This window comes from Dasypus novemcinctus, chromosome 12 (genome assembly GCF_030445035.2).
Source record: "Dasypus novemcinctus isolate mDasNov1 chromosome 12, mDasNov1.1.hap2, whole genome shotgun sequence".
NCBI classification, from domain to species: Eukaryota; Metazoa; Chordata; class Mammalia; order Cingulata; family Dasypodidae; genus Dasypus; species Dasypus novemcinctus.
In genome coordinates this window covers 68,603,281-68,619,141 of record NC_080684.1, presented here as the reverse complement: position 1 = coordinate 68,619,141, position 15,861 = coordinate 68,603,281, and the positions used below count along the sequence as shown (strand labels likewise).

General features: G+C 30.9%; 1 protein-coding gene across 5 annotated transcripts in view; it reads right to left on the bottom strand.

The window, feature by feature from the left end:
* Positions 1 to 902: 902 nt before the first annotated feature.
* The window catches only part of LRRIQ1 (leucine rich repeats and IQ motif containing 1), a 258,148-nt gene continuing 243,189 nt past the window's right edge, over positions 903 to 15,861 (bottom strand). For 2 of the 5 annotated variants that reach the window (XM_058308513.2, XM_058308508.2), the window contains exon 26: positions 903 to 2,852. In XM_058308513.2, coding sequence (XP_058164496.1) covers positions 2,710 to 2,852 — 143 coding nt within the window. In that variant the 3' untranslated portion in view covers positions 903 to 2,709. Of the gene's footprint in view, positions 2,853 to 12,382; positions 12,474 to 15,861 lie in introns of those variants that run through there. The other 3 variants (XM_058308506.2, XM_058308507.2, XM_058308512.2) reach the window with 2 other exon arrangements.

Here is a 15,861-nt window from a genome sequence, read left to right as displayed (position 1 = left end):
TATAGAACAGCTAACTTAGAGAAAATATAGCAATGACCAGTTTGACAACTAAACAGTATAGGTTTATTGTGCTGATGATGCAAGGATTTGAAATCAGTCAACTATCGGTAAAATGCTACTTACTGTTCATTTGCAATTTAAATTTCAAAACTTTTTATTCTTGTCTGCCTTCCAACATATTATTTCTAGTTAAAACAATTTCTCCCTTATTTTCTTCAAAAAAGAAAATCTCGAAAGTAATATCCAGGAATCCTAGTTTATTTTCTCTTTTGCCTTTAAGGCAAAAGTGGTACCTTTATTAGTACTTTGAATTTTGTTATATTACTTTGGCACTTTTAAAAAATGGGGTTCCATACTTCCAACTAATTTATGAACACAATAAAGAATTAGGATCCACATCCATTAATGATTAGGAATGTTTCCCCAAATACCTAATACGATCTCTTATATTGCATTGTTGATGGATGGGACTTGGGAAGGGGGTTGCTCTATAAACCAACGTAGTTAGCTCTCAAACGAAGACATTTTGGAAACTCCAGACAACTTACCTGGCTCTTCTGCCAGGCTTTTGGTACAATATTCTCATTAGTGCTTCACTTTGCCATTCTTGCTAGAAGTGACAGAAGATAATTGCTTGTGATAGCATAGGGAGATGAGAACAGGTAGGAAAGTGGGAAGTGAGTTAGAAAGGGGTTGGGTGTAGGACATAGGGGGAGGGAGGAAAGGACAAATGCATTTTGGGTTGAACATGTGAATAACAGGCACATTTCCATCACTTTCAATCTAAAATTCAGTGTCAGCTAAGTGGCAAGATATGCTCATATTTTCACTATCCCCAATCCAAAAAATAAATATTTCCTTCAATATCTCTCTCAGGAAAAGGGAGAAAGAATATCTCTTGGTTTGATTTATTGTTTGTTTTATTCAATTTTTAAAAATTTCACTTTACCATTTCTGTTTTTCATAAACATAAACTATTACAAAATGATGTGTTTGAGCTTTGAGAAGATATTTTTAATGATTTTTTCAAGGCTGAACACAATAAACACTATAAAGAACTTCCAGTTACATGTTACAATTAGAAAACTATTTTACTGAAATATATATCAATCACCATCTACAAATTTAGAAGCATCAACACATATAAGCTTTTTCAAAATTAATATTATAAAACAATTACACAGATTATAGAATAAAAGAACCATAGATTTAAACTTATTTTTAGGCACAATACAGATTAATCATAAGCATTTCACTTCTACTAGCCTTTCCACTTCATTGATTTGAGTATATGAAGCATAAAACCCAATAAATATCAGCTTTAATGTGGTTTTCTCCTGCAGAGTTCACAATAGGCTTAGATAAAATATTTTCCATCATTACATTATATTGGTTTGTGGGTGCTGTTAGTGAAAGGATGACAGCACAGTGCATTCATAAAGCAACTACATATGGAGCTTATGTTCCAAAGCTCAACTTCTAGGCCACAACATATGAATCCATGTTTTCTTTATTGATTGACAGCCCAAGGCTCATTAACATTTCTATCTCAATCAAGTTAAAAGAGATTTACAGGTTTGAAATGGAATAGGGTCCCAAAAAGTAGATGATGGGCACAAACTACATAATGCATCTCTAAATCTGTTTAGTCATTTCTATATTCCAGATGAAATATTTCAATAAGAAGTAGGAAAAACAAGGGGAAAAAACTACAGTTCACTGGATCTTATTACACAGCAACACAGCAATGGAAAGTTACTGGAGAACTATGAATTTAGCTTTGTTAAAAAAGCTCCAGAGAAGAGAGTAAAAGATTCTAAAGAGCATAAGAAGTAAATGAAGTTTTCTGCACATTGTATTTGTTAAGATATGACAGAAAATTAACCACATAATAGTAAAAGTAATAAAAAGGGCTGTAATTTTAGAAAATATTAAAGCTAAAAAATGATGAGCTTGAGCTTTAAAAGATTTTAAAAATAATTTTAAGGGAATTGGTAAGACAAAAATTAAATTGTTAGAGTAGTTTTGAGTCAGTACAATAATGTTAAAGAGCCAGAATAAATGTGTACCTTTTAAAAATAAGGGTAATAGACATATGAAAGTCTCCAATTCTATAAATTGGTAATTATTATTTAAATTTATATTTAATTTTATTTAAACTGAATGTATATTTTCTTATAACTCCCTGATCTATTTAAAATGACAAAAATTTTGCAAATTAAAGGCCATTTTTATTATGTTGAATTACTTTTCATATCAATTTATCTTTGAAATACCCAATTATAATAACCTGATAGAAAAGTTTATTAACATTATTTATTAATACTACATTAAAATGTTCAATAAAACATGGCTGTAATCTCTTACATATGTGTATGTTATTAAAATTTATCTTGGTAACAAAAAAGCATCTTGAATACATGTGTGAAAAAAATGTAAACTAAAGAAGAAACAGGATATGCAAATTCCATTACAATATTTCAAGAGTTAAATTTTTTTCTGGAAGCCATTCTACATGAAAACAGGCACCCCTGAAGAATCTGTTCTTTACAGAAGGAAAATAAGATAAAATTGTGAAATATGTATAACAAGGGAAATTAAATACAGTATTCTAAAACTTGGTATCCAGTTGGCAACGTGACCAGAAACCCACAGACCTCTTGAATACAAACTGTTTGCCATAAGTTTTGAATGCTGACACTTGAAGGATTAGTTGGATGTTTTCTCCTTCTTTTTGCCACTTCCCCATCCACCACTGAGTTGCACAGGATTGTCTCGGAATGATATACGTTCTTTCTTAGAAGGTCTCATATTTGTTATCTTTGGTGCAAGTATTCCCTTAATTGAACAACCTAGAGAGCGACATTAAATGTACTCTTTCACTTCAAATGATCCAAGTAAAATTTCATTTTTAAAGGAAGAAATATACTTGTCAAAAACATGCATTCGAGAAGTCTATGATCTTTGAGTTAAGAAAAATATCTTTATTGCTTTTTTGCAAAATAAATTAATCAAAATTTAGAATAAATTATGTTTAGTTTTAAATAAAAGGAGCCGAAATAATTCAACAGATTATAATAGTTTTCTTCTAGCCACAGAACCAAATCTCTTGGTATTTCAAGACTATGAGAAGATATACCACCATAGTTTATAGATATGGAAAAACCATTTATTTCTGTATTCAATATTGCTTCATTTGTTCATTAGAAGTCCTTCTAACGAATATTCCTTCATTTGAAGGACTTCAGAAAAAGGAATTCCTAAAAAAATGGAAACAGATCTAGAATCTAAAGATATTCATGTTCTTGTCTGGCTCCAAAATAAATACAGTTTTGTGCCTCTGGACAGGTTACAGACTTTCTGAGTATTAGTTCAGAGTCTTAATTCTGAACCTTAGGCTTATAAATGAGGGAAATAATATCTGCATTAAATATAGATTGTTTGGAGGATTGTATTTATGATTATTTAGCAGTGATGATATGATCTTTGAGAATGCTTTGCAAATAAGTGCTACAAAATGGAAAGACTTGTAATTTCTATTAAACAAATTAGAAATTATTTAGAGCAAAGTAAAGAAAATTGTTAAGAGGGTAAAGGCAAATAAGAGTCATAAGAATGGGCTGGTGGATGTGGAAGGTTTCACTTGAAAGATCCCAAGATGCCATATCGAGAATACTATTAAAGAATTATGATCATCTGCTTTAGATCTCCAGAGGATTAAAAAAGAGTACAGGGTTGTATCTGTAGAGAAAAGGTTTGAAAAGGCAACAGAGCGAGACATTCTAGGACACCCTCTGAAGTAGCTTGGGGTTAATGGTTTAAACCAGGTAATTCTCCATTGTGATGCTTCTGTGCTTAAAAAACTATAGGGGGAAATGTAATTTTTTTTAGATTAATACTTTTCTAACTAAAAACTTTCAATAGTAAAAAAAAATACATGTCAAAATAGAAGGGCTCAAAAACAAATCGATGGTGGAAATTGGTTTGTAATTTCAAATTAATATTGTGAATATTGATTGTAAAAGTTCACTTTATATTTAAAGGCTCTTTAAAAACAGAATATTGCATTTAGGTTTTTTGTCTCAAGACTTTCTAAGAAAACAAATTCAAAGGAGTTAAATTCAAAGGATCATATTTTACTTTTGATCTACAAAGGACATAACTGACAGGCAGGAAAAAAATTAAAAACTACTATTTTAAGAAAGGGTATGTCAGGTACAGAGAGGCTGACTGCCTATGGATACACACACACGTTTGTAATGGAGACAGAGACAAAACATAGCTCAGGAGTTTAGAGACCTGCACAGTTGCCCTTTGTGTAGGCGATCTCAACAGAGACTGACAACTAAGTGAAATACCAACTAAAGTTGGTTTCTACCTGCAGGCCAAATCTGTCCTGCCTTACCCTACTCACTGGAAATAAGTCAGTAGCCCCATGCGAAACTGCAAGAACTCTTCCAAGCAACAGGAATATTACTTGTGCTCAAAAGCAAGAATTTCCTATAAGATAAATTAGTGACCTAAAAAATGTAAGAATGCTTCCTAAAAGCTTATCCTCCCGCTTAAATATTAAAATATTGGAAAGTTGTAGTTTATTTGTGCCCCAAATAACAGAATGGAATATCTACTTTGGTCCATTTTAAAAAACAACATTAACAGCAAACCCCCTCCACAGCCAGCAGTAAAAATTATTTTATGAATAAACTATTGCCTGGATAAGAAGTATATACTTATGAGAACACATTATATATACTATGTAATAAAGAGAGAGTTGGAGGAAGGGCAGGGAGAGGAATGAGTTATTGAGACACATTTATAATTCAGATATATTTATTTAAGATAAAAACAGAGGTTAATGCAAGAGTAAGTAGATTTCCACAAATGCCTAACATATACAAATGTTTTGTTCAAAAAAAAAAGGAAGTTCCTTGTAGACAAAATTCAAGATAGTGTTAAGTAAAATAGGTATGCATTTTAAAATGTAATTTAATAACATGGTTCATTATTTGTTAATATTTTGGCTAAACTAAGGTAAGTATAAGGATATATCACTTAAAAGTTTTATTTTTAATGTTTTTACCAAAGATGACAAATATGTAAAAGTGTAGCACTTTCTGTACAAATATTAAAATGTTTATAGATAATTTCATATACTTCTAAAATAATTATTTCAAGGTGAAATAAATTGAATTGCTTTTAAAAATACCTTTTCTTTAGTATAAATTCTCATTAATAACACTTTTTCTGCATTCTTAAGGGTTTTCCTATTGACTGCAAATTTACCATATGGTACAACTCTTTTTCCCTAATACTGTTCTGCTGCCTTCAAGCTGCTGCGGAATCTTCAAATCTTTTTGTTTTTATCCACAATGTAACCCTATATTTAAAAGTCAGTTTGTAAAATTATTATTGTTTGGTGTAATTATTTCAGCAAACAATAATTTCACTTAAAATCATTATGTGCTTTACAAGCTTTAATAACAATTTTGAAATTTATTTTCAGTGGAAAGAATATGCTACAAAGAAATTAGTCTTTAAAGTAACATAAATAGTCAAGTGACTATAGAGTTTTATTTCTTTTAAAACATATTTTGGTATGATTAAAAGCTTATATTACATTGTTTTGCAATGTGTAATAAGCATTTTGAGCAGTAATCAATACAGTGTATTCTCTCATTGCATTTAGTCAGAGTCTTTTCAATATCATATAAATTCTTAAATCACTAGATATATAGAAAATAAATTGAGGAGTTAATCAACACTTCTATGAAAGAAACACAATTGGCATTCATTTTCAAAACATTACTTTGCCCTATGATTGCTCTAGAAATGGAAAAGAGTATAAAGAAGCAATTTAATACAGTCAATGTATAATCATTGTAAAATTACTTACCCACATGAAAATAAAATAGTAATGGACTCTTGTCTCAAAAAATTGTTATTAGTGTAGACCTACTGAAGGGCTCCTGGTAAAAAATAATTATAAGTGAAGTACCTTTGTTTTTTTTCCCCCTTTTCTGCAGCATTAGTGTTGTAAATTTTATGTTTCTTTAACAATAGTCTGCTGTATATTTGCAGGTGATCATATACCAACCAATCAGTCTCTTACACATATGCAGAAAGTATGCCTTGAAGAGTGTGCTTGATTTTCTAAGAAGTCACTTTGTCACATAATCTGTGTTCTGCTAAAGATTTGTTCTGGTCCTTTAAAATTTCTTATTTTTTTAATTTTTTTTTGTTAAATCCCTGGTTCTTTAACAAACGTCAAGGTCTATATATGCTGTGTTTTGATAAGTAATTTAATATGTAAAATGCTTTGAATGAATCTCCTGCTACGTATAAAAAAAACTTTGTTAAACCGGTCAAAAGAGAAATTTCATGATGTATAGTAATACGTCATTGGATTTTCATCTATATACCCAACACTCTGTGTCTGGATATAGAATTTATTTCAAAGTCCTTTCCATATTGTATTACTTAACAGCAGATACAGCATAAGTAAAGCATGGAGTAAAAAATTCAACATTTCAATGAAAGTGACCAGAACAAATTTTTAGCAGCAAAGCGTTTATATCAATTTAAGTGCTATGAATGAGTTACATTGGGCAAGTTTGGGGTTGCGGTGGATATTATCATGTTCAAATAACAGTTGCTTTGTAAGGCCACCGATTATGTCCAAACTTGAATAAGAACAATCATTTACAGTGAAGTTCAGGTGGATAATTTAAAGTTTAGTGCAAAAATAAGGTAAATAACAAACAAGTTTCTATATCATATTTGGATTTTTTTAATGTAACATGAGGGTTTGCTTGTTTTGAGATTATTTTCAAGCTTTTTCAGTGAACAAAAATTTTACCCTGATTTTTACAAGTTGTAATAAAAATTATCTGTTTCTCAATATCCCATTTGAACAATGATACCTATAGTTATTACTCTTACGTGATATTTCAGAAATAATATAAAATAAGAAAAAACCTGTTATGTTTGGTAAAATAGGTAGTCCAAAAATATACACAGGACTTTTTTAGTGCTAATAATTTAGATGAGTATTTTTGTTTTAATCTATAAATCAATATGTAAAATAATTTGCTTTTCCTATGTACATTTATTTTTAAAAACTTCCCAATGAGCATAAAAGTTAGTACATATCCTATAGACTGGGGAATCTTATTTTGATAGATATTGTATAGATTTTAACTTTTGTATTTTGCCAGTTTATTGATTTTTTAAATTCCCTAAAAGCTACCATGCATATTTGATCTAGAATATTTGAGGCCTCCTCATAAAATGCACTGTTTTCACAGGTTTTGTCATTTTTAACACACTGCTGTGTTGATTTCTTCTTGAGGATACCTTGGGGCTGTGTCTGCACAGATAAGGATGGACAGGATGTCGTGCTAAAAATATTGTGTTGCTCTTATAAATTCTGTCGTGCTTATGCTAAAATCATTCAATATTACTTTTATTTTTTTTCATGGAGAATATTTTTCAAGAATTTGTGTTTTGTCATAAAATTAAAATGAGTTTTGTTATTTGTGTCAAACTAGATTGGGCTTATAATAATAATAGTGTCCTTGAACGTAACAAAATCCTTCTTTCTACTGATAACTATTCTATAGAATGCTGGTTATTGCACTTTTATGACTGCCCACTGAGCTAGTGGACTCTTTTAGGTATTGGGGTATATTAACTTCTAAGTGACTTGGTAATTAAAAGTGTAACTCACTAAGCAACTGAGAGTGAAATTTACCAATCTATATGCCACCTAGGGCACCCATTTCCTACTGCACCCAGTGCTCCTAAAAGAAGTTTTAAAAATCAGGTCGTCTGAGTTCCAATTCCCTTATCATTTCAGCAAAGGATCTATTCCTAAGCACTCCAATTTCATTATATAGACAACTAAGTGTCCATAAGTAATTGTAACTACTGAATAATGAAATAAATAATGCTAATTGAGACTCTTTTTACCCTTAATTGATAAAAAATCCCTTTGCAAAAACTAAGTTCTTATATAAAACTATATTTCAAACATGTATCTTCTCTCAACCTCATTTTCCGTGTCAATTAATTTTGCCAAAGTAAATTTTTAGCAAAAATATGCATGTCAAGTAAATTCCAAAATGTTTACCACTAAGCAGTTTTCATTTGGAATTTAAACCCTTAAATCCCAAATTAGATTTTCAAGATCACTTGGGGTCTTTGAAAGCTTTCATTTAAAATCTTCCTTTAATTCACTCATTCATTCAACATGTATTTGTTTAGTGCCTATTATGTGGGAGGCACTGTTCTATTCTTGCCTTTCAATGGAGCTTTCCTGTCAATTATCTTTTGCAAGCCAAATAATGTTAGTAACTGACATAGTATAGTTGCTTTCCATTTGACTCTGTTCTCATAATTCCATCATATGGAACTTGTATAAAACAAATACTTATTTCCACATTCCCAGATAGTGAAGACTTGTGGATAGATTTCCCAAAAATTTTTCATGGAATCTTTCATTATCCCTTTTCATGCTTATTAGTTCTTAGCAGGGAGACATTTGGCAACAATAAACATGACTAGCCTGAGGATTTATTATATTATTGCACTTCAGTTTCATTCATTTGAAAAATGTATTTCACATTTGATCATATCCATTTATTTTGTACCACATTAGTTAGAATAAAAAATTGGTTTGAAAACAACAATAACAACAATAACAACAAATATAGTAAAGCAGCTTATTTAAGAAAGAAAATGATCATGAAGGAAAGGGGTAAGAACTGAAGTATTACATTTTAAAACATGATGCTTTAATCTATCAAGTATCAATAGAGCATGCATGCATACTGTCCTCAAAATGTTAGAATATAATTTATTTTTACAAAGAATAAATGTAGTTGACATATGTATAGCTAGTTCTCTCACACAAGTACAGATGATGTTTGCCTTTCTCTGGATAATGTCAACTGCTGTTGCAACTAGCTACTGTTTTTGATCTGTAAATATTATTCTGTGGTTACTAATAACTGTTATATTTTACTGTTCCAGGAATCTCTGTTGACTGCTCCATCAAGCTGGCTAGGACCTTTCAAATCCACCAAATCAGGCAGTTAAAGAACAATAAATCAACAACTACTTATTGTGTGATTATTCTTGCTAGATTTAAAAATTTTACCTATATTAGATGATTCTATGAACTACATAATATTGTTCTGGATATAATAGTAATTAATTTTGATTATCCAGTTCTAGTTACTGCAATATTTTAAGAATTGAAGTGTTAATGTGTTTTAAAAATTAACTGTCAAAGTTAAGGCACAAAATATCTAGACCTACAAGAAAAACACAATAACACTTCAATTCTTAAATTGTACTTTGACAATTAATTTGAAAAAACACATTAATACTTCAATTCCTAAAATATTGTAACTAAAATATTCCTAAAATAGTAAATATTCCTAAAATAGTAACTAGAACCATATTTTAAAATGCCTGCACAAAGATTGCAGACTAAGAAAAATCAGTTAATGGTTTAAGCAATAATTTTTAAAAGAGCCTTAGTGTTTAAAATTTTACATTGCTAAAGACCTACCCTTGCTGGCCAAGGAAATAATTGTTTGAGATGTAGTTCTAGCTACTTTACTTGTTACTTTAAATTGAACACTTCAGATAAAAAGGAGTTAAATAACACAGATTTATAGCATGTGTTAAAAGGTTAACTTGGCCACAGTTACTTATAAATTCTTACCTTTTCCTTGTTTTTATCTGGGGGAAAACAATGTCTAGAGTGGTTTTAAGTTTGAATCTTTCTAATGTGAACTCTGAAAGTCAATTTCTATTTCTTCTACAATGAATTTTTGTAACAATAGGCATAAAGAGAGAATATCAAATAATTATTTATTAGAATATTTTGCAGCCAGGACACTGTCATTTACAAGTACACCAGTTAATTAAAAGTATAAAGACAATACACATATTCAGGAATTTCATTGCTTGCATTTAATATCAACAGGATTTGTTTGAAAATAATTTTTTTTTTACCAACAAATCTACTAAAAGAACATTTTATGGACTTAGTGCCCATATTTTCTCATCTCCCATTTGCTCTTCAATTATTTCTCAACATCAATTCACTCATATCAATTTACTAAAAATGTCACACTGAAGTGGAATAGGTACTGAAGAGTCCACTATGTCCCAGGCCCTGGCTTAGCACTCTGTATTCAGTGTCTCTTTCAATCTTTATCACAACTCTGCAAGATATATATCATCATCCTCATTTTAAAAATGAGGAAACTGAGGCAAGGAAATTAAATTTCTTGCTCAAAAGCAAATGATAATAACACGATTCAAACTTGGCTTTACATAATTAAGGCTTATCCTAAAGGAGTCAATACCTTGTTTAATATTCAGCAATAAATTATGCTACTAATATCATTATACTGTAAAGAAAATCATTAGGGAATCAAATTAAGAGATGGCTGTTTTTTGAAAGCTTTGGAATGGAAAGACATATTACTTGGAAATAAGGCCTAAGAAACTAGAAATAAATACAATTTACCAATGAAAATCAATGCTTATTTTCATAGGCTAGAAAACAGAAGAGAAAATATATCTATATTTATTTCAATATTAATATCTATATGATCTCATATCTTACATGATTTTTTAAATTTAAGAATTATTTCATAAAAAGACTCAGACTTTCTTATCCTCTATTTATCTTGTCTCATATTCTAACGATGTTCTTTGTAAATTTATTGTTACCAGAAATTCTGAAGTTGTTCAAAAAATACTCCTATATTTGAGTGATTATGGCAGTATTATATAATACTGGCATATTATATAAATAATAAAATAACTCTAATGAGTAGTGTCTCCTTTGAACTTTGCAAAAATAGACACTAAACACTAGAGTCTTCTTTATTTCCTTTAAGATAGTATCTAAGGAAAATTTCACATCAGAATTAAATGACTGCCTGGATTTTCTAAAGGCCAGGAACAAATAAAATCAAAATGCTAGTTAATTATTAGACAATTGAGTCAAAACTCTAAGTTATTCTTTTTTTTTCACTTAAAATTTCAGTCTAGACTGAAGATACTTAAGTGGGAACATGATTAAACCTAACTTTTATTCACTTTTTTTTTATCACTGTATGTGAAAGAAAATTAAATTCAATGCAAAAAGTTTCTAACATCCAGTGAAGAAATCATTTATTTATAAATAGATTTATAGAATCACAGGGACCAGTAAGAAGTAATAGAACTTCCAAAATGATCTACATGCTAGCTGGGGATCTTGGAGCCTTGAAAAAGGGAAATTTCAAAGGGGAATCAGGTTAGGAGTAGGGTGGCAGATGGCATGAAGAGCTAGAAGATGACAAAATGGGCAGGAACTCCCCCCATTTGAAGCATCAGTGATTAGTAGTGTATTATAAATTAAAATAAAGTCATCTGTATTTGCTGTTATAAATGATATTGTGGCAAGAATATATTTCAAATATGTATTTTTTTGCCTGGAATTTTTTGAAAATTTTAATTTATGATTCAGGTAAGAAACTTTGTAATATAAAAATACCTCATAATTATGGAGTTCTCTTCCTTTCATAACAATATGATACTCTATGATGGGAATGTTATTGTTTTGGCAGGCAAGGGACAATAAAGTACAGATATTTCTACATTCTTTGTGTTGAAAAAGATTCCTTAGATGGTACTGAATAGCAGGAAGTAGTCTATTCAGAGAGTCATAATTCCCTAAAAAGATATCAAGAGGTCCTAGTTTTATGGCACTGTCTGGCCCTCATATGTACAGTCTACTATGGAATATTCTTAGAGATAGTTATTGTTGTTACCCAGACTATGGCTTCCCAACATTCATTTCTCACCCATAAAAGTTTCCTTACTATGGAAGTAGAGAGAGATGATTGGTGACAACAGATGAAGGTCCTCTAATCCCAAATTTTAACACTTCAATCCATTAACACAATTTTGCATTAGACAGATTTATTATTAATACTTTCAGAGAGAAAAACCAAAGCTCTTTCACATAAGAGAAGTTATCATTTTGAATTACAAAAAAAGAGAAATATTTTTAATTCTCAAAAATAAATTTAAATTCTAATAAAAATGGCAACTATTTTAATAACTTATAAAATACAGGATGTAACTATAAAGTACAGAAGCTGATTTGTATTTTTTAAAAGTTTAGAAATTTGATATTTAATTGATTTTTAAATTTGAAATTAATTTATGATATGGAATAGTGCCTAGTATATATTAGGCTCCAATAAATGTTTTGTTGAATAAAGTGGCCACAAATAACCTTATAAGTACAATTCATTCAGGGTGGAGTTAAAGTATAATTAGCCTTATCTTCAAGAAGAGAACTCTTCTCTGTCCTTCCAATTTTGGCCCATTAAAATATTAGGGTTCCCTTCAAAACATATGTTGCATTCTTCACAAGAGACTGAAAGCTTGCAGTTAATATTCTGCAAGAGAATTAGCTGGATTAAAACCAAAGCCACACAACACACGGCCTTGTAAATTGAAAAAACAATATTTCTCCCAAAGAAGATCATTGTCTGGCATCTTATTCATTTGTTTTACATTTTACATTTGTATAAAACTTTTATAGAGTTTAGTAATTACTTTCAGGATAACTTAATTATTAAATTACCTTATACCTGTAGGTTTTTATCAGGCTACCTCTTGTAAACCTTTAATGTACATTTTATAAGAAACTTTCTAAAAAACAAACATCAAGCTAAAGATCATTTCCAAATGATCAGGTTCTCAACAGGAATTTTTTTCTCTTTCTTTTAAAATGAGTTGGAACTTTAAAATATTAACTACTAAATATTTACAGCAGAACATGCTTAAACCAGATTACTTAAGTAAGCATGCTGAGTTTTACAACCACTTCTATCTTTTTAAATTTCAACTTGATTTTAATAAATAGCTGTCAGTTCTCATGGATGATGGAATTTTCTGATCTTGGAAATCATTTAAAGAAAGGCTTTATTTTTTCTTCTCTTGTTTGTGTTTAGCTAAGGTAATTAGAGACGAATTAAACAATATTTGAAATCAGGATCATTTAGAAGTGTTCTGGCATGGAGAAAATTTTCAGTTACAGAAATACCTTCTTCTGCTTTTTAATCAAGAAATTGTCACATGCAAAATTTTATTTTGTTGGTTGCAGAATTATGGAATTTTAAAGCTATAAGGGATCTTGGAACCCTTTTATGTTTGTTTTTATTCCCCTCTTACCACATGAGTCCAAAATATGTATTTATATATTCATCTAATTCTCACTTTATTTTCTAGATGGACAAACCAATCCCCAAGTATCTTATCCAAGCTTATAAAGGTTGTATGTGTGAAAAATGCAATTTAAATTCAAATCTGACCTCTTCCAAATTTCTTTCCCCTATGCCAGACTGCCTCTTACCTCCGAAACTCACATCGGAGTTTCAAAGTGACTTAACCAAGATCACAAACAAGTTGGTGAGGAGCCAAGTCAGGACTAGAAATCAGATTGCCTAATCTCTATACATATACTCTTAGTGATACTTCATACTCTCTCACTGTGTTTAAAAATGCAATCAACATGTTAGTGATCCCTCACCTCTGTACCTCTTAATTCCAATTTAGCAGGTCACTCAGTGTTGGGGATTAAAAAATGTCTCTCAGAAATGTTCAGATCTCAACTGTAGGTTCTGTGGATGTGAGCTCATTTATAAATAGGACCTTTGAAGATATTATTAGTTAAGGTGTGCCCAAATTGAATGAGGGTGGCCTTTAATCCAATGTGGTTAAAGTCCTTATAGCAAAGGAAATTACATGCCAAAAGAGAAAGTCGGCCAAAAAGCTAGAAGCAGGAACTCAGTGGAATCCAGAGGGGAAAGCGGACATCATCATGTGCATTGCCAAGTGCCAGAAAAGGCAAGGACCAAGGACTACCTGCAGTCAGCCATAGAATGCTGCAGGCTTTGAGGAGAAAGCATTGCCCTGCTGATGTCTTGATTTTGGACTTCTCCTAGCCTCAAAACTGTGAGCAAATACACTCCCATTGTTAAGCAAACTTACTGCATGGTATTTATTTTAGCAACGAGGAAACTAAAACATTTAGTACTGTTTTCCCTAGTTAATGACATGGATATATAGGAAGAAGTAGCATATACAACTTAAAGAGAAAACAAACCATGGAACAACACTTTCTTTGCAATTTTAGGTCTTCATATACTTTTCCTCAATTTCACTCAAACACATTTCCTAGCCTAAAAGGTTATGAATAACTAATACTAGGACTTAATTTAGTCCAAACTGTGAGGGACCTGAGCTGGGGAGTGGGCCCAGGGACCTCTTACGTGGGAAGCTGGCGTTCAGTGACTGAGCCACATTGGATCTCCAGTGTTGGTTTTCTCATTTGTTTGCTTGTTGTTTGTTTTTTATTTTTAGGAGGCACAGGGGACAAAACTGGGACTTTCCATGTGGGAAGCAGCTGCTCAGTCACTTGAACCACATCCACTCCCCAAACTGTGAATCTTTTTTAAAAATAAAATTGAGTCCAATTTACTTTTAGAAAGATGTTCTTCATAATTACAGCTATATTTCATATATTAAAATATATAAATTAATATATTCAGAGATTATAATATTTAATGCAGGAATATATTTGTCATTTATCAATTTACTGCCCTTAGCAAAAAATGAACACATCAAAATATGCTCTATGATAAATGAAAGAATTCCTTTAAGCATTTTCTCCTTTAAAGTGAGCACAATATTAAGCTGTCTGTTTTCCCATTGGTGGGAAATTGCATCTCATGATTGGGCTGTTTGAAAAACTCATCTAGAATGAAATCCTTTCCATTTGGATAGATTTTACCCTTTAATGTTTATAGTACCAGGACTTTGGACAGGTAAAGTGTTCTTAAAAGCTATGGCAGACATTGTCAAATGTCTACCAAACAGTCAATCTTCCATCTTCCCGCAAAGGCAGTACAGCTTGCCTCCCAATGTGGCAGGTACTCTCCTAGATCTTCTGCAGCTAAAACACAGCCATACTCATTCATCATTCATGGATGGATCCATCCATCCATCCATCCATCAATCATTTTTACATTCATCAAATCTATATCAAAGGGTCTACTTTGCAACAGGGAGTTGTTCTAGGTACCTATGATATTCCATTAAACAAAACAGACAAATATCAACAGCCCTCTGGAACTTATAATTGAGCAGGAGGAGAAGTGTAATAAAAAATAAACATAATAAATTAGTAAGACACTATTGTGGCCAATGGAATCTGAAAGGAAGTCTATTTAGGTCCTCTGAGAGATTTTCCTCCATGATACCAAGGTCTTCAAAATCCCATTTTTGTGATGCCTGAATACCATAATAGAATGCTATTATAGTTTATGACAACTGCAGTTCCTTTAAAATATAAATCCTATGCACATAATATGAAGATAATTCCAGAGAAATATTAATGGAATTTTTTTTGTTTTAGAGAATATCCATTGAAAAATAAAGTGATATAATATATGATATAGGAGAGCAGCAACAATAAACATTTGTTCATTTATTTTCATAGTGAATGCTTGTTATGTGCTAAACACACACTTCATTTTTGAACTTTTTTCATGGTCTGTAGCATTGTTTTGCACATAGTAGGCACATGATTACTTGCTATCCTGATCGATATGTGGCTTATATAAATGGCCTGCAAATATACATAATGTTTAATTCTTGAGTCTACTTAGTGCGAGATTATAAACATCTGCAAGTCAATGCCTACAAATGTTCTTTATTGAGACTCCCTTGGTCAACAATGAATGCACATTATATGAATACACTGCAGCTATGCACAAGTTA